At 42.6% G+C, this 19,377-nt stretch overlaps 1 protein-coding gene across 1 annotated transcript; it reads left to right on the top strand.

Annotated features, from left to right (window-relative positions):
* Nucleotides 1-1,839: 1,839 nt before the first annotated feature.
* LOC138742100 (zona pellucida-like domain-containing protein 1) lies at nucleotides 1,840-17,931 on the top strand. Its single transcript, XM_069896288.1, has 9 exons — nucleotides 1,840-1,921; nucleotides 4,755-4,862; nucleotides 5,625-5,851; nucleotides 6,611-6,798; nucleotides 9,446-9,518; nucleotides 11,742-11,839; nucleotides 13,076-13,162; nucleotides 13,288-13,447; nucleotides 17,449-17,931. The coding sequence occupies exons 1-9, from the start codon at nucleotides 1,840-1,842 to the stop codon at nucleotides 17,929-17,931; spliced, it is 1,506 nt and encodes a 501-aa protein (XP_069752389.1).
* Nucleotides 17,932-19,377: the final 1,446 nt, after the last annotated feature.

The raw sequence follows: 19,377 nt of genomic DNA, 5'->3' as shown, positions 1-19,377 counted from the left end.
TTGGCATACAGGATTGAGATCTTGGCTGGATGGTGCACCATCAACAACCTCGCACTCAATGTCACTAAAACCAAGAAGCTGATTGTTGCCTTTAGGAAGGGAAAAACAGAGGTGTACGATCGAGTGATCATTGGGGGATCAGAGGTGGAGAGGGTGAGCAAATCTAAGTTATTGGGAGTCACTATCTTGGAGAATATTCCTGTCCACAATACACTATCATGGCATCATGAAGAAAGCACATCAGTGCTTCTACTTCCTCAGCAGCTTGTGGTTTGGTATCACATCAGAAACTCTGACAAATTTCTACAGATGTGTGGTGAAAAGTGCTGACCAGCTGCATCACAGGCCTTTTCAAATTGCCATATAAAATGGGGTTAACTGGCCAATTTGCTTGGTTGTGTGCTGTTCATGGAGCAGCTCATCACTGGGAGTGGGGGGTGGGAGGGGGGAACTGATGGGGGGAGCATTTCAGAGAACTTTAAACAGAAAAGGATTCCCAGTGGGACCGCCTGTGACTGCATGACGCATCACTCACCACAGGGATGGGATCCCCCTTAAATTGCCGGGTTGGTTGCTACTTGAAAGGCGCAACCTGTCCACGTGACTCAGTAATCTCACTCAAGTCCCAGGAGGGCTATCTGGATGATGCTGCAATTTGAAAGTGTGTACAGTCTGGTATAGCAACACCAATACCCCTGAGTGGAAAGCCATGTAAAAAGTAATGGACAGAACATAGCCCAGGACATTGCAGGCAAAACCCTCCCACCATTGAGAATGTCTACAGGAAGTGCTGTTCTCGCTGCTACCATCAGGAGAAAGGTTTTGGTGCCACAAGACTCGCACTACCAGGTTCAGGAACAGCTACTACCCCTCCACCATCAGACTCAACAACAACATCATACTCAATTGGGGACTTATTTAAGGACTCTTACTTTTGCACTTTGATGTTTTGTTTCCTCTCTGTACTGCAGTTTGTTTACATCACTTTGTTTATATGTGTATGTTGTGCACAGTTTTGCACTGCCAATAAGTGGCTCTGAGATGGGCATCCTTCGACTGCAGCTGCAACGTACCAGCTAGTTTTAATTTTTGCCAAGGCTCCCTCTATCATAGGAAATGGAGGAGATGACAACTATTCTGAAGAGGGTTTAAATCAGACAACTATTGTGTCATGAAAAGGTTTAGTTGCAAAAATTAAAGTCTATGGTATTAATTGAACCAAAAAAAGCATTACACAGCAAGAGGTTATTGGGTCTAACTTGCCTCTGCAATTTATTTGAGAGAACTATCCAAATGGTTCCCCTCCCCTTCCCCTGCAGTGACCATGGAGAGTACACGGAGCCATTGAAATTTGGGGAGCTTGAAACTGAATCAGACAGGACCTACAGTTTGGAGAAAGAAGAGAATCTCAGGGATTTAGACTTGCAAGGCTAAATGGGCAGAAAGCAACTCTACTTTGGCAGGTTTCCTGTGACTGGTACAGTGTTCTAAGCTCAAGAAATGTGCACTCAGCTGGTTGATTGCCACCAAGATAAGTCACACAATCAACTACAGAGACCATGCCAAATTTCAGCTTAATTGATGTTTTAACATTTCTAAAGAGTTGTCCAGTTGTGTTCTAACATAGCAGTATCATTGTACTGTGAAACTTCAACATTACTGATATATGGAAAAGCAAAGAACTCGTTTTGATTTTGGAACTCTATTTCTACCAATAACAGTGATCTCTCACTGCAAACATGTAAATGGATAAATCTTCCCTTTCTGTGCTAACACTTTCGCTTCTCATGTTTTTTTGATATCACCAATGGTGCTGAAACACTTGACACTGCATACCACATGTCTATACCACACCCAAGTCCACCAGGGTCATTGACAGATAAAATTTCTTCAGTCACTCACAGCATGGGATCCACAGCAGGTAATATTGAGTAAATCTCCTTTTAAGATGGCTCTTTAATCAGCACAGGTTAGAATTGCAGAACAAGCCTTCAAAGGTAATCTGTTATGTTTTCTGCAAATCCTTGCCCTGACAATGTTTGAATAAAATGAAGAAATGGTTGAATTGTCAAAACTGACCTTAACCAGATCAAAGAGCAGGACAAAGACCCCAGAGGTACAGAATTTCCATCACTTGATAACATCTCCACATTGAACATGTTTCTAATGGTCAGCAGGAGAAAGGATGAATTCTGACCTCTACATACAATCAACAATCCTGTGGGAGGGTCATAATGCAGGGACCCTTTGGCACAGTTACCTTAAACCACAAGCATCTGGGGATCGGACAACGACGGGAGATCAGCATTATTATTGGAAGAGCAAACTTTAATAGAAAACTGAAGGTAGAGGGTTAAGGAATAAGGAGTGTCAGAGGTGGAGACAGAGGAGGGTCTTTCTCAAGATATCAAATATTCTCAACAACGCTCATCTGTAAAATTGTTTTGAAGCAGTTTATAAATTCCTGATAGTGTCCGCAAAGAAGCCAGTGTCAGACTCAGGTACTGGATGAGAAATGCTTACAATTTTAATTTAAGGTAGTTGGCTCAGTGTTTAAAATGGGTGTTAACCATTTTAACTTTTAGTACAGTATTTCTTTCAAGAAAATGGATTGAAAGGTTAAGTAAAGAGAAGTGTGCAAAAGTTTCAACTAGGTGTACGAGATGATATTTCTGTTAAGCAGAATGAGTGAGATTTTGAAAGTGCTGTATGTATTTATTTAAAGAAAAATTATGTGTAGCCAGTTTTAGATTGAGATTTTAAATTTCAGCTGTGAATCATTGCTCCTGAGTGAAAATGTTATAGAGTTGAGCCATATTCCAGAGACTTGAACCCTTTGGAGTCACACTGAGGGAGCCCTGCACTGTTGCATAAACAGTCTCAACTGAGATGTTAAAATGAGGCAATATCTGAACAAGAGAGGAGGGACAGATCAGTTATCCTTAGTGTCCTGGTCAGTTGTTGCCCTTGTGCTAAGGATAAACTACTGGAATAACAGCATTCTAATAATGAGAATATGTTGTCACTCCTGGGTAATCTGTTTATTATTAGATTGGGATAACTGTGCACAAATTATCTTCTACATTCTTTGCATTGCGACATTGACTGCTTCAGATGAATGTAACTGGTTTGGATTTTGTGGAAGACCAATAGTGCAAGCCATTTCTGCCACAAAAGCTTTTTTAAATTGTCAGCCTTTATGATTTCAACAGTAGATGCCATCAGCTATTCTACTATAGGGAAGCATCTTTGCTCAACCCAACACTAATGTGTAATGTGCTGTACTCCTTGCCTGCTTCCTTGGAGCATAACGGCTGTTGAGATAAATTTGACTGGCAGGGAGCAAGAATTGACAGTTTTCTGGCCTATAATTCTCAGACCCACATAAAATGCAACTGTATCCATGACCAATCTGGAAACATAATATTATTTCCCAGCTAGTTGTGAATTGTAGATAATACTGGTGAGATTCGTCTAATTACATCAAGGCATTTTGCCTGTTTTTCCTGTGGGGTTTTGATGTTTGTAACCCATGGAATTTGCAGAATGGTCTGGTGTGTTACCTTTACAGCTTCAAGACTTCAGGAATGGGTAAATGGTATATCCTGTTTCATATACTTACATTTCTTTAATGTTATTTTATTTCCATGTCCGTGATTAGTAAAGATGGTTGGATCCATTAAGACTCTGAGAACTTCTAATCTACAATAGGACTTGTTATGGCCTTGTCCACACACAACAGGATCCTTATTAATATATCAATGACCCTGCCCTTAGAATAGATGAAAAACTTCATTTGTACCATTCGTTTAGGCCAGTGGCTCTCGACCTTTTTCTTTCCACTCACATATCACTTGAAGTAATTCCTGTGCCATCGATGCTCTGTGATTAGTAAGGTTCAAAATTACTGCTCTAGACCCAATTATTGCTGAAATATTTTGCTTGAGAAAAATTGTTGTTGGGGCATTTCCTTTGTAATTATGAAATCGTGCACAAAACTAGTCAATTAGGTACGATTGAAACAGTAGTTCTCAAACTTTTCCTTTCCACCCACATACCACCTTAAGCAATCCCTTACTAATCAGCGCTTCATTGGCATAGGGAATACTTATGTGAGTGGAAAAAGAGGTTGAGAACAACTGGTCTAGGCTTTCCATTCAGAAATCAACAGGACAGAATCAGTTTCTTGGCTAAGTTTGCCTTGTTAATTTTAACATATTCTTAACTTTGTTTGATGTTAGAGTTGGAATACTGATGAATATAAATGGAAGGCAAATAATTTTTTTATCTACTGTATTTGTGAGTGCAATATTGAAGTGCTTGTGTTGTGCAATGTGCATCCACTAAAACTTCTCTGTCAATGCAGCATTTAAGAATCATCTGGTTATTTTAGACTAAATTAGGCGGAAGCTACTGATGTTCTCATAGAGGATGTGGATTTCCCAGTGACAACCTGGTAGCTTTCATATTCCAGTACTAGATTTACTTTTGGATTTATTCATTTGCATTGGTGGGACTTGTTTCTTCTGGTTTGCATGTCCAGTGGCGTGAGTCCAGAGTCAGGTAAATGCTTACTGGTGTCAGCAGAGGACAGGGATAGGATGGGATGCAACTGTTTGGCACTCAGTGTTAGGATCTCTGAGTAGTGATAAAGAAGTCATGTGGTTGCAGTCTGAAGGTGAGAAGCAGCCAGAGCAAAGCTTCATTTTGAAAGATGTTTGGTGTTCTGTTACGTTATAATTTTTTGTCCACAGATATGGCTGCCTCACCAAGATTGTTACTTCTCTTATCAATCCTTCAATATTTTATTCAATGTGTACAAGCCAATTACCGTTGTGAAGCTCAGTACAACAGATTTCCAGGTACAACTTGATTAATGATGGGCGCGGAGAATTCAGTGTTATGGGGAGAAGTGTGGAGTGTGCAAATAGTGAGTGAGAGGAGAACTGAATAGCTGTTTCAGTGGTTGTGCAGGATATCTCAGAGTGCTGAGGTGCTCGTGTGTTGTATCAGACTTTCACAATGAGTGTGGGACATATCAGAATTTTATGTGGAGCATATTAGTTTCAGAGCAGGTTGCAGGAGTATAGAATGCTTTGGTGAATGTTTTATTAGAATGTGAGAGAAATCTATGACAAAGGGATTGTTTAATTTAGTCTTATTTATTTTCTATCCAGAACTATATTGGAATATATTATGAGAAATGGATAGGCAGTTAATAACCATATCAATAGAATTTGATGATTTAAAGAAATATTATTCATATAAAATAAACAAATATGGATAGGTTTTTTTATTTACATTTATATTTAATTTGTGATATGCATATGATATGACCTGTTATTTTTAGAAGACTTTGTATAGGATTTATATTTTAAACTCAATAAAAATTTTTTAAGAAGAACATGTCATGTTCATTATTGTATTAATGAAGACTGCAGGTAAAACCAGTTACAGTCAGGGCGCAGGTTAAATCACACTTAATGTGGGTGAGAATGTGGTTACACTGAGTTACGATGCAGGTTATGATGTACTGGTATGAATGCATATAAGATGGAAATTACATATTGAGAAGTTGTTGCAAAAATGGCTTCATTTTCTGATCAATTTCTTGTCTATTTCAGATAACCGGGATATCTCCATTGATTGTGGTACTCATTTGATCACTGTGTCTGTTAACCTTTGCCCTTCATTCTTTGCTGGCTTTGACCCTCTGACCCTGGCACTAAATGGCCGATATAATGACACAAATTGTAAAGGAAGTATGGATGTCTCAGCCACACCGCCAGTCATCCGATATTCCATCATTGTTAAGGACATCAACTTTAACAACTGTGGCAATAATTTCAAAGTAGGTGCTTGAACTTGTGTCTCATTAGTTGGGCAAGAGCTGAAAGAAGATGATCATGCAGGAATGAGCTATAAGGAGAGTGACAGAGATGGCCAGCGATCAGGCTGAAATATGAACCTCCCTCCCTCTGTATGTCGGGGGCATGCTGATGCACATGATATGACATTGAGAACAGCAACTTGAGATGGAGCTCCAAACCTTCAAAAGAGGAACAAGATCTAAAGATAAAAAGATTTAAACAAATGCCATGATGTGGAATTAAGAGAACAACATTAGCAGGTTTAAAATGAGGGATTCAAAAAAATTTAGAAGGCTCTCTGTCAGAGATGGGAAAGAATAATGAGCAGAAATTTTGAGGGAAATTCAAAGATTCAAAGGAAATTTGGTATAATTCTCTAGTGATTTTTATGTGAGGCATTTGATCTCCACAGTCTATGCTTCAATTAGTCTACACCCTTAAACACACTTCTTTCAAATAGCCACTCTTCAACATTTAGACCCTGGAAGAGTGATGCAAAGAGAAATTGAGAGCCTTGAGGTTGGAAGGGAGACGTGGGCAGAGATTGGATGAGAGGCAGAGAAACAGATTTTACATTATAACTCAAGACTAGACAAAGCTGAGGGTGATGAGTAAAAGTTTACCCACAACAGTAATACAAGTGGTTTTAAGCTACAATTGTTTAATTTGCATTGTTGTTGACAAGAAACACAGCTTGTTCATTATCACCTGTTGTTTATTAACTTCTGTTGGTGTTTCAGATTCTTGATGAGGGTCCAGGAAGTGGAACCTTCGCCCATTTTTCCAATCTTCAATCCATTCTCATCTCGGGTATTATAAATCCCCCGAACAATCGTACTTTGATGATCAGTTACAACCCTAGACTGTACTATAAATTTTCCTGCAAATACCCTCTTGAATATATCCTTAACAACACAAGACTCGTAACGTAAGTTCTCTTTGAACAATGAGATGGTGTAAGACAAAGAGTTTTCATTTATTTGGCTATATTTCTTAGGAAGTCTTGTGCACTCTCGGCAATTTCCTTTGGGGGCCTGGCTGCAATTGTTACTTAGTAAATGTGCAGTCAATCTGTCTACTGCAAGCCATGAATGTATGATGGACTGGTTAGTCTGCTATTGGTGAAATTGACAGAGGAAGAATTTTAGACCAGGAGAAACCCTTGGCCTTCAATTTGTGCCCTGGGATCTTTAACGTGAGGCTGAACCTGTTTTGTGGGGCATCACATAAAGGACAGATTTCACATATATTGTCAGAGTTCATACATGACATTCACATACAACCCTGAGGTTCCTTTTTCCTGTGGGTGTGGCAGAATTATCATTAATTAGTAGTGCAAAAAATAAACTGTATACAGCGTGAACATGTAAACAATCAAAAGAACTATAAACAGAAATGAATGTAAATTGCAATACAGAGAGAGCAAAGAAAACCAATAAAATGAATAAGTAAGAGTCCTTAAACTAGTCTCTGATTGAGTTTGTCATTGAGGAGTCTGATGGTGGAGGGGTAGCAGCTGTTCCTGAACCTGGTGGTGCGAGTCTTGTAGCACCTATACCTCTTTCCTGATGGCAGCAGCGAGAACAGAGCTTGCGCTGGATGGTGTTGTCTTTGATTGCTGCTGCCCTCTAACAGCAGTGTTCCTTGTAGATTTAAATTAATGATCCAATGACAGTATTTTGGGTTATGAAACTGATTAGATAATGCAAGTAGATTTGTTTAATGAGCTGGATTTGGCTGAGAACAGACTTATTTGGAATATTTGTTTGATGTCGATTGAAAGGAAGGATTTTTGTTGTATTTATATTGAGTTTTCACATCCTTAGGCATTCTAAAACATTTCTATTTTTAGGACAGTCACATGGAAGAGAATGCAGAGGATGCTCAGGCCCAAAACTTTGGTTATGTATCTTTACCTCCTATGGACGCTGTGTGACCAGCTGAGTTCCTCCATCATTTTTGTGCCTGCACTGAGCCATTTCCCACAAAACGCAGTGTGAACATAAGATCATCTTTTTCAAAGGCCAACACAACAGGAAGAACTTCCAGCTTTGCACGAGAACAGTTATCAGCTCATGTAACCAGGATTGAAAGGGTTAGCATACGAGGAATGTTTGTCTGCTCACTGGAGTACAGAAGGATGAGGGGGAGACCTCCTGGAGGTGTTTTGAATGCTGAAAGGCCTGGTCAGAGTAGATGTGGCAAGGATGTTTCCCATGGTAGGGGAGTGTCAGACAAGAGGGCACAACTTCAGTATAAAATGATGTCAACTTAACACAGATGTGGAAAAACTTCTTTGGTCTTGAGTCTGTGGAACATGTTGCCACAGGCAGCTGTGGAAGCAAGGTTGTTGGGTATCTATTAGATAAAGATTGACAGGCATTTGTTTAGTCAGAGCATCAAGGGTTAAGGGGAGAAAGCTGGGGAATTCATGATCAGTTTATGATTAGAATGGTGGAGCAGATTCAATGGGCCAATTAGCCTACTTCTGCTCCTATATCTTGTGATGCATGTCATCTGTGGCTCAGTTGGTTACAGTCATGTCTCTGAGTTATCCTGTATCATAGGTTCAAACCCCATTCCTGACACTTGAAACCTAGTGCAGTACTGAGGAAGTATTATGCAGTAAAAAGTGCCTTTCTTTTAATATGATGTTAAATCAAGGCTTAATCTGTCCACTTGGATGGAAATAATGAATTCATATCATTATTAGTAGAGGACCTGTAAAATATTTTTTCTTGTATCTTGGCTCATATTTATTCTTGAACAAACATCTCAGATTGGTATTTTACAATACTTGGGATCTTGCCCTGTGAAAATTAACTGCTGAATTTCCTTCCTTCCAATGATGTCTGGACTTCTGGTAACTACTTAATTGACTGTAAAGTACGTTGACAGACTCGAGGGTGGTGAATGATGCAAGATTTTTTTTGTATGAAGCCAAGTCTCCCCACGGGCATAATTAGGCTAGATAATAAGTATAAAGGAGATCATTAAGGCAAGAAAAGACCATGTTTAGGATAGGTGTGCGGTGTAGTGAAGTTCATTGTTCTACTTGCTTTTGAAACAGACAACAGGAAGATCCTTGCTTTGACTAAAAGGTGAATAGTTAAGGATCTTGTTCAGTGAAAATCAAGTATTCAGCCACACATGAAGAATAATCACTCCATTGAATTAACAGAAAGCTTGGTCTTTGAAACCAATCTGATAATTGTGATGCTGTTAGAATGTACCAAGATACAGAAATGTCGCTGAAAAGGTAAAATCTATGGAAGTGGCAAAACGGAAATGGAAACCGAAAAGCTCGGCCAGTTAAGCAGCACTGGGGTTAATGAGTAGGTGGGGGATTAGTACAGAGGTAAAGTTTCAGGTTGATGACATTCCATCAGTGGAGGGCCACTGACCTGAAACATTAACCTTGGTCCTCTCGCCACAGATTCTGAGCATTTCTTACATTTTATTTCAGAAGTAATTAGTACAGAGTCAGTATTTCATTGGCTGAGCCCAATGGCAGTGCAAATAAATTAGTTCCCAGACAACCATGTTCTTACATTCTTTTCCTTTGCTTCATTTAGGTCTTCCATTTCTATTGCAGTGGCCACAAGCAATGGTAGCTTCAGCAGCACCCTCGCCCTGAACCTGTATGATGTAAGTGTTTTAATCTTTGATAGTGTGAATGACTGATACACACATCTGAGACATCTCACCAACACATCATATACCAATGGGAACACTGTCCAATGGCAAAGTGAATTCTCATATTGCCACATGCTTCTTGTGAAGCAGCACAAGGATTCACATCACAGGTTGTTATGTGAACATTCCTTCCTTGGTCATAACTATCCTTTTGATATTTTGATATGGATTTTAACCCATGTTTGCTTCTGACTTGTATGAAAAATGGCCAGTGGGTGGGGGGCAGAGGGAGGGAGAGTCACCTGCAGCCATTGGGGTATGGATTCCACTGAATGACAGTCAAGAAATCTGGATCAGACTGGTTCACATGATAGTTAATGAAAGAAAAATTCACAGGAGCAGTACAGGTACAGCAGGCCTTGCTGTGTGTTGGGACAGAACTAAATATTGTGTGCTTGGGATGCTGATGAAGCACAGACTTTTAGTTCCATCAGATATCTGTCCCAGGCACAGCTCAAAATGTGATTTCAGAGCACACATCACTGGATGGAAATGGGCGATAAATTGAAATGAGAGTTTTTTGAAAATATTTATTGTATGTGTTGGCCAGCAGTTATCAGCTATCCCTGTTTGTCCCTGACTGGGTGGTGATAAACCAGTATGGCTTTGGTATCAGGACAGTGACATTGGGAATGAGTCTCCTGTACAACTTTAGTCCTTCTAGGTTAGGGTGATCATTCCAATACAAGGATGTGGTCATAGGTATATACATACATACATACATACATATATAATATATATGTATAAATATATATATTTTAATATATATGTATATATTGTATATAATAATAAACACACTGCATTTACATTTGTGGTTTTTGCATTATGGTTTAAATTTTATTTTAAAAAATACCTATATATAATATTTTAAAACACTATGTATAATACGTGTGTGTGTGTGTGTGTGTGTGTGTGCGTGTGTGTGTGTGTATATATATATATATGTATATAGTGTGTATGTGTATGTGTATGATTGTGTATGTATGTGTATATGTGTGTGTGTATATAAATATATATATATATAGAGGTGTGTAGATGTGTGTGTGTATGTGCATATGTAGATGTGCATATATATATATATATATATATATATACATATACATACATACATACATAGATATATATATATACACACACACATATATATACACACACACATATATAGGTGTGTAGATGAGTGTGTATATGTGTATATATAGGTGTGGGTATATGTGTGTGTGTGTGTGTGTGTGTGTGTATGTAGGTGCATGTGTGTGTGTATGTAGGTGTGTGTGTGTGTGTGTGTGTGTGTATATATATGTTTATTCCATGTCCTCCTTTCTGGAAATTTGGAAATGGCCACTCTATTTCTATGTTGTAGATACTTTGTGTTGTTGAATAAGTCTTAGTATATTTCTGCAGTACATTTTGTATACTCTGTACACTTGTTATCAAACTCCTGATGAACTGAATGAAGGTAAAGCAGTTCATTCCTTTGGCAGCTACTGATATACTATGTGAAGAAATTAAATTAAAAAGCCTCCATTTATCTGAAAAAAAATTGTAAATCCCTGGAAAGTATCTTTCAATGGTCTGTACATGGAAGGGAACTGGGAGTTAATTAAAATTAATTCCCTGGAACTCAATAATTGAGTTGGGTTTTATTGCAGAATTTCCTGCTGATGCTATTTTCCCTACAGATTAGTTTGCAATCAGATCAAATGCTTTAAAAAAAATTCCTGTTGGTTTGGAGACACAAGAACTGTAGATTGTTGGGTTGGGAAAGCTGCTTCGTCCATGGAAATCCTCCAGCAGTCTATTTCAGGCAAATCCTGGCAAGCCCTGAAGTAGAGAACCTCGTGACTGGTCATTTTGAGCTGAACCCATTTTCAGGTTTGAGCTCCAGTATATGAATGGTCCACAATTATAGCCAGTATCAACTGAGAATTTGCAGAAACTTCATTTGTTTGGAGCCAGGAAACAGGGAATGAAAAAAAAACTTAGACATAACTGAAGGAATCATTAAACACAGCAGAATTAAGTCATAGACTTGGAATTCATGAGTATTCTATAAATCATGGAGAGAACCAGGATGGAGCCTATGAGATTACTTATGGAAACCTGGTTGATCTCTCTTCCTCAGTTAGTGGTTCAGCACAGTCTCTTTACATTTTTTATTTTCTTCATTCTGAACAGGACCAAGATTACACTTCACCGTTGATTATCCCTGATACTGGTCTACCCCTCAAATACAAGGTTTATGTTGAAGTCAGCATCAGTAACCTAACTGCAAAGTAAGTAGTAAAGGAACAGGAGAAGGACATTTCACTAAGATCAAGGCTGATTTAAATCTCAAACCATTTACCTTGATATGTGTAGAGCTCGTCGAAAGAACCAAAGACTTGTTGATCCAAACCAAGGCTTTTATTAGCAAAAGACAGGAGCTCTTCACAGGTGGCCGACCAGTCCGGAATGATCTGACCTGGCTAGGGACACAACCCTTTAAGGCCCAGACAGTAGGCGTGGCTTAGCTCTCAGCCAATCGCTGTAAGCACAGTTTAGATACTGTAACTATATACACTATAAACATTAGCAAAAGACAGGAGTTCTTCACAAGTGGCCGACCAGTCCGGGATGATCTGACCTGGCTAGGGACACAACCCTTTAAGGCCCAGACAGTAGCCGTGGCTTAGCTCTCAGCCAATCGCTGTAAGCACAGTCTAGATACTGTAACTATATACATTATAAACATTGGTGATAGATCTTACCATCACAATATGTGTGTGACTTTTACAAATACAAGTCTCTTGAAAACTCCAATTAACACCACCCCAAAACCAATTCCCATACTGGGATCTTCCATATTTTGGGAAAGTTCCAGAATTCCAATAGCCTAGATTTCATAAGCTAATATCTCAAAAAAACATGGCTCTAATTTTAAGGTGATGTTCTCCTCATTTTCTGCTCTGAATTATAGTGAGGCATGCCATTAGTTTCAGTTTGTGAGTAGTTAAATGATCTATCAAAGACTAAGGTGCTATTACTGGTGCATAGAAATGCAAGAACAGGTGGCATGTCTCGATCTACAAGTTTAACATGACACCCCCATTTCATTCCAACTTGTAAATATCATTAACTTGTCTTTGAGTCTAGATCCTGGAGTTCCCAACTGAATAACTCAGGGTTATCCACAAATATTGAGGTGCTTCAGAAAGGATGCCACATTCTTAAGGACAAACAGGATAAGCAATAAATTCTGATCCTCACAGCAACACCCTTGTCCCACAACCCCATAAAAGGTCAAATGCAAAAATGTGCCCTAAGCTGGACAAGGACCAAGGATTATTGTGTCTGGGGATCCTTTACCAGTCAAAGATATTGCTGACATTCACTCCTGCCTACCAGTTATCTTATTGACGTGGAAACATCTTCCAGTGGGAAATTAGGGAGAGGAGTCCAGGAGATAGTAAACTTCGGGAATGATTTTGTACATCTTTGTACATCTAATGGATTATCTGTTTGATTTGCAGCTTTAATGTCCTCCTGGATCACTGTTTCGCCACACCATCTCCATTGAATCTCTCCCTGCTTGACACTGGATACACCTTCTTCACTGGGTAACATAGATTAGGATCTTGCTCTCTGAGCTTGAGCAGATCTGATTTTTTTTTTAAGACAGAGTGAAGAGCTGGATGATGCTAGATGTTAGCTCCATTAAAAACAATCATTCTCCATTTTACAGATGCAACATTAGTCCCCGTACAATTATCATCAGAAATGGAGTCAGCAAGAAATCCTGGTTTGTTTTTGACACATTCCGATTTAACAGGAAGCTTTCTACAATCTATGTACACTGTATTGCCAGGCTCTGTGAAGCCAAAACCTGTCAGACTTTGCTCCAGGTAAGTGCACTTTGAAGTGGACAATTCATGCAAGTGATGTGAATTGTTGGGTGGCAGTGGCAAAATGACTAGAGTTGCATCCACGACAACCTGTACTCTAGCTTGTCCTCTATGCAAACTCCACACACACAATGCCATTCTCCCTGTTGCTGTGCGGCTTTTTCCAAGGCACTCTAATTTTCTATAATATCCCACAAAAAAACTGTGACTTGGTAGGTAAACTATCCTTATTCTGTAGGTGAGTGGCAAAATTTGATGACAGAATTGTGGAGAAGATTTCAGATTTATTGTCAGAATACATGTATGACATAATATACAACCCTGAGATTCTTTTTCCTGTGGGTGAGGCAGAATTTCCACTTATTGGAAACAAACTGTACACATGTAAGCAAATGGATGTAAATAAACAGTTTGTAATAGAGAGAAAAAAAATCAAAAAAATGCAAGAGTCCTTAAATGAGTCTCTGATTAAGTTTATCATTTGAGGAGTCTGATGGTGGAGGGGTATTGTAGAGCTCGTCGAAAGAACCAAAGACTTGTTGATCCAAACCAAGGCTTTTATTAGCAAAAGACTGGAGTTCTTCACAGGTGGCCGACCAGTCCGGAATGATCCGACCTGGCTAGGGACACAACCCTTTAAGGCCCAGACAATAGGCGTGGCTTAGCTCTCAGCCAATCGCTGTAAGCACAGTCTAGATACAGTAACTATATACACTATGTACATTGGTGATAGATCTGTACTATCACATTCACCCCTTCTTGGAGAACTGACCCTGGGAAAAAAAAAACGAGGGAGAGAATGAAAGGAAGGGTAGGTCAAGGACTGTAGTGGTCAGGGGGTCTGACCATCCGGCGTGACCGCCGTGGTGCCGGGATTGGGGTCGCTGGGGTGGTGTCGCCAGCGGGCTCATCGGGTGCGACTGCTCCGTCACTCAATTCCCCAGTCGTGTTATCGGCAGGGTGGCCCGGGTCGTTGGGGTGCTGTTGGTCCTTCTGTTGCGGCCTGGGGAATAAAGAGTTGGGGAAGGTTTGGTTGGGGGGTTTGCAGGGTCTACCGCATCCTGAGCTAAGTCCCGCACCGAAACAGTGTCCTCCCGCCCGTCTGGGAGCTCAACGTAGGCGTAATGTGGGTTCGCGTGGAGTAGAGACACTCAGTCGACCAAGGGGTTGTTCTTTGAGTGCCGGACGTGGCGTCGCAAAAGGACGGGGCCAGGGACGGTGAGCCATGCTGGTACAGTGGTTCCTGATTCGGATTTCCTCGGGAAAAGGAACATCCTTTCGTGGGGGGTGGCATTTGTTGCAGTACATAGGAGGGAGCGGATGGAGTGTAAGGCACTAGTGAGAACCTCCAGCCAGTGAGAGGAGGAGAGACCTTTAGACCGGAGAGCCAGTGTAACCGCTCTCCATATGGTGGCATTCTCCCTCTCGACCAGGCCGTTACCACGTGGGTTATAGTTCGTGGTCCTGCTTGAAGCGATACCACACTCCAGAAGGTACTGTTGCAGCTCTGCACTCATAAATGAGGACCCCCTATCACTGTGGATGGAATTGGGGTATCCGAAGATGGCGAAAATACTGTGAAGGGCCTGTACCACTGAGGTGGCAGTGGTGTCTGGGCAGAGCACAGCGAACGGGAAGCGGGAGTACTCATCGATGGCTGTAAGGATGTAGGTATTACGGTTGGTCGACGGTAGGGGCCCCTTAAAGTCTACACTAAGACGCTCGAAGGGGCGGGTGGCTTTGATAATGTGGGAGTTATCCAGACGGAAGAAGTGGGGCTTGCATTCAGCGCACACCGAACAGGCTCAGGTCATGGAGCGGATCTCCTCGACTGTGTAGGGTAGGTTGCGCGCCTTCACAAAGTGGGCAAACCTAGTGACCCCTGGATGACAGAGCGCCTCATGGAGTTTCTGTAGTCTGTCCATCTGTATGCTGGCGCATGTCCCCCTGGAGAACACGTCAGGCGGGTCGTTGAGCTTACCAGGCCAGTACAGGATGTCATAGTTAAAGGTCAAGAGTTCGATTCTCCATCTGGCGATTTTGTCGTTTTTTATCTTACCACGCTGGGTGTTGCTGAACATGAAGGAGACCGCGCGTTGATCAGTCAACAATGTAAAGCGCCTCCCAGCGAGGTAATGTCTCCAATGACGCACCGCTTCAACTATGGCCTGGGCCTCCTTCTCGATCGAGGAGTGTCTACTCTCTGGACCCTGGAGGGTTCTGGAGAAGAATGCTACAGGCCGACCGGCCTGGTTCAAGGTGGCTGCCAGGGCGAAGTCGGATGCATCGCTCTCGACTTGAAACGGGACAGACTCATCGATCGCGTCCAGCGTCGCAGCAGCGATGTCGGATTTGATTCGATCGAAAGCCACTCTGGCTTCGGTCGAGAGGGGAAAGGAGGTGCTCTTGATAAGAGGATGCGCCTTGTCGGCGTAGTGTGGAACCCATTGGGCGTAATACGAGAAAAGGCCCAGGCAACGTTTGAGAGCTTTCTGGGTATGTGGGGGGTGGGGGGGGTTAAGTCCATTAGGGGACGCATGCGGTCAGGATCTGGCATGACTATCCCGTTCTCCACCACGCAACCTAGAATAGCAAGTCGTGTGGTCCGGAAGACACATTTGTCCAAATTGTAAGTCAGGTTCAGCCGATGGGCAGTTTGAAGAAATTTGTCTAGGTTGGCGTCGTGGTCCTGCGTGTCGTGGCCGCAGATGGTTATATTGTCCAGATACGGGAAGGTAGCGGTTAGCCCATTCTGGTCCACCATCCGGTCCATTTCCCGCTGGAAGACCGCGACACCATTTGTGACCCCGAATGGTACCCTAAGAAATTGATATAGCCGCCCATTCACTTCAAAGGCCGTGAATGGTCGGTCCTCGCAGCGGATCGGGAGCTGGTGGTAGGCCGAACGTAGGTCAATGGTGGAGAAAATGCGGTATTGGGCGATCTGGTTCACCACATCCGTGATGCGTGGCAGGGGGTACGCATCCAGGAGCGTGAAGCAGTTAATGGTCTGGCTATAGTCGACCACCATCCGTAGTTTTTCCCCATTCTTGACAACCACCACCTGGGCTCTCCAGGGGCTTGAAATGGGTTCGATGATGCCCTCATCCAGCAATCTACACACCTCACTCCTAATGAATTGCCCGTTTTCGTAACTATATCGCCGACTTTTGGTGGCCACAGGCTTCCAGCTAGGGGTGAGGTTTGCGAAGAATGATGGCGGGGCAATCCGGAGTGTGGAAAGGCCGCAGGATTGGCCCCGGGGCACGGTGGCGGGTTGCTCGGGTGCTTCGGGGGTGGGGCGATGGCAGACCGAGAGGGGGGCGTGGGGTCCCCCAAAGTGTAGGGACACCATTCGGAACTGACACTGAAAATCTAATCCCAGCAACACTGGGGCGCACAACTGGGGAAGGACGAATAATTTGAAGTGGGTGACCGTTACGCCCTGTACTTCCAGCGTGGCGATGCAATACCCCTTTATCCCGGTCGAGTGCGACCTCGTCGCTAATGAGATCCTCTGGGTAGTGGGGATAATGTCAAGTCCCCAACGGAGGGCCAGATCTAGCCAGATAAAAATGTCAGTTGACCCAGAGTCAAATAAGCAATTGGTGTAGTGTCCATGCACTTTAATCAGTTCCATTCCTCTGGTGAGGGGATGAGAGCATTGCTGGTTTAGTGTTATTGAAGCAGTTGACAGGGGAGTTTTGCGCGATGACATCACGCAACGGGATGACGTCACGCAATGGGATGACGTCACGCAATGGGATGACGTAGTCAACGCTAGAGGAGCAGGTTGGAGGACCTCCCGGAAGTGCTGTGGCGGTGGCAGCCTCAGCGGTAGCGTCAGTCCTGGGGGTGTCTTTGGCGGCGGCAGCCGCAGCGGTAGCCACAGTCAGGACCGAGGCCAGGTCGAGTGTTCCGCACAGGATCGAGAGGCGGGCCAACACCATGGTTGCGAGGGTGGGCTGCCCCTTCCGGCTTCGGCGTCTCCGTGACGTCAGGCATTGCCGTGCAGGGGAGCCCTTGCTCTCATTGGACGAGAGCTCAGAGGAAGAACAGGATGTGCCCAAGCGGGCATTGGCTTTGGCCGTGGCAGCAAACACCCCCCGATCGCAAGTTCGCGAGTCACCTTACACCCAGCAAACCTTTACGGCAATCGGGCACCGGGCATGGGAGCACCCAGAAACACCAATCAGTTTTTGATGCACGAAAAATATCAATTAATGCACATGAGGTCGGACTCGACGGGGAGCGACAGTGGCTCCGAAATCGAGCTGGACATTGACATGGACTCGTATTTGGGTGTGTTGGAGAACGCCCGTGGCGGTTTGGACTGCACCACGTCTCCCCTGGGTGACGACCACCTGCCTTTCGAATTCTTTAAATCAGTTGATCAAGATCAGAGTGTCCAGTACTTTCCTTCCGAGGACGACGTGGTGAAAAGTGAACGTTTCATGCGACAGGACTTTGCAGCATTTTGCTAATAAAATTGTAGAGCTCGTCGAAAGAACCAAAGACTTGTTGATCCAAACTTCGGCTTTTATTAGCAAAAGACAGCTCTTCACAGGTGGCCGACCAGTCCGGAATGATCCGACCTGGCTAGGGACACAACCCTTTAAGGCCCAGACAATAGGCGTGGCTTAGCTCTCAGCCAATCGCTGTAAGCACAGTCTAGATACAGTAACTATATACACTATGTACATTGGTGATAGATCTGTACTATCACAGGTAGCAACTGTTCCTGAGCCTAGTGGTGTGAGTCTTGTGGCTTCTATACCTCTTTCCTGATGGTAACAGCGAGAACAGAGTGTGTGCTGGGTGTTGAGGGTCCTTGATAATCTCTGCTGCTCTCTGACAGCAGCATTCCTGTAGATATTCTCGATGGTGGGGAGGGTTTTGCCTTTGATGTCCTAAACTGTGACCTTTTTATAGGGCTTTCCAATTGGGGGTATTAGTGCCCCCATACCAGACTGTGATGCAGCCAGTTGGCACACTTTCCACCACACATCTGTAAAATTTGCCAGTTTCCAATGTCATACCAAAAATAGGAATACTGTATATGGTCAATGCTGAGATTTTGGTGGGCCAGACTTTGTTTCCATGGTGTATGAATCTCTAAACATTGAATGTGTTGCACTGGCTGATTATGTTCATCGGAATGTTATATAGTTAGTTCAGGATGTATCAACCTGTGCATGTTGGAATGTTTGTGATATGTTAGTTAGTTCAGGATGTATGAAACTGTGCAAGTTGGAATGTTGTGCAGGTTGAGGTGTTTTTACAGGTTTTTTTTACTGGGTTGAGGGTCATGGTGTTGCCGTGAAAATCAGAGTTTAATGTTAATGCTTATCCTATTTGTCCTTAAGAATGTGGGTGGGATCTTTTCTGAAACACTACAATACTTGTGAATAGCCCTTAATAACCAGGTTCTAGACCAAAGCTGAGAAAATGATATTTCCAATTTGGAATGAAATGCCACGTTACACTTGCAGATAATGGCATTCCTCCTGTTCTTGGATTTCTCTATAATGGTGGTTGAAGGACTGTTCAAGTTTTTGCAATAAATCTTGAAATGGAACTATCTGCAGCTACAATGAACTGATGATATAAGGAATAAATGTTTTTGTGTGGTGGATCAATCTACAAAGTTTGTTTGGAATGTGACCAAGATGCCTGTATACTGTTGAAATGCTGTAGCGTTCTTGAGATACAGCATGAAAACAGAGCCTTTGGCCCATTGAGTCTGCACTGACCATTAACCACTCACTCTCCCTACCTTACCAATGTCTCTGCCAGATTCTACTACTCATTTACACACTTGGGGTGGGTTACAGCAGACAATTATCCTAATACCCATGGCTTGTTGATGTGGGAGGAAACTAGAGTGCCCAGAGTAAATCCATCCAGTCACAGGATGAATGCGTAAACTC

Source organism: Narcine bancroftii, chromosome 8, assembly GCF_036971445.1.
Source record: "Narcine bancroftii isolate sNarBan1 chromosome 8, sNarBan1.hap1, whole genome shotgun sequence".
Lineage (NCBI taxonomy): Eukaryota > Metazoa > Chordata > Chondrichthyes > Torpediniformes > Narcinidae > Narcine > Narcine bancroftii.
This window is presented reverse-complemented; position numbering and strand designations above follow the sequence as displayed.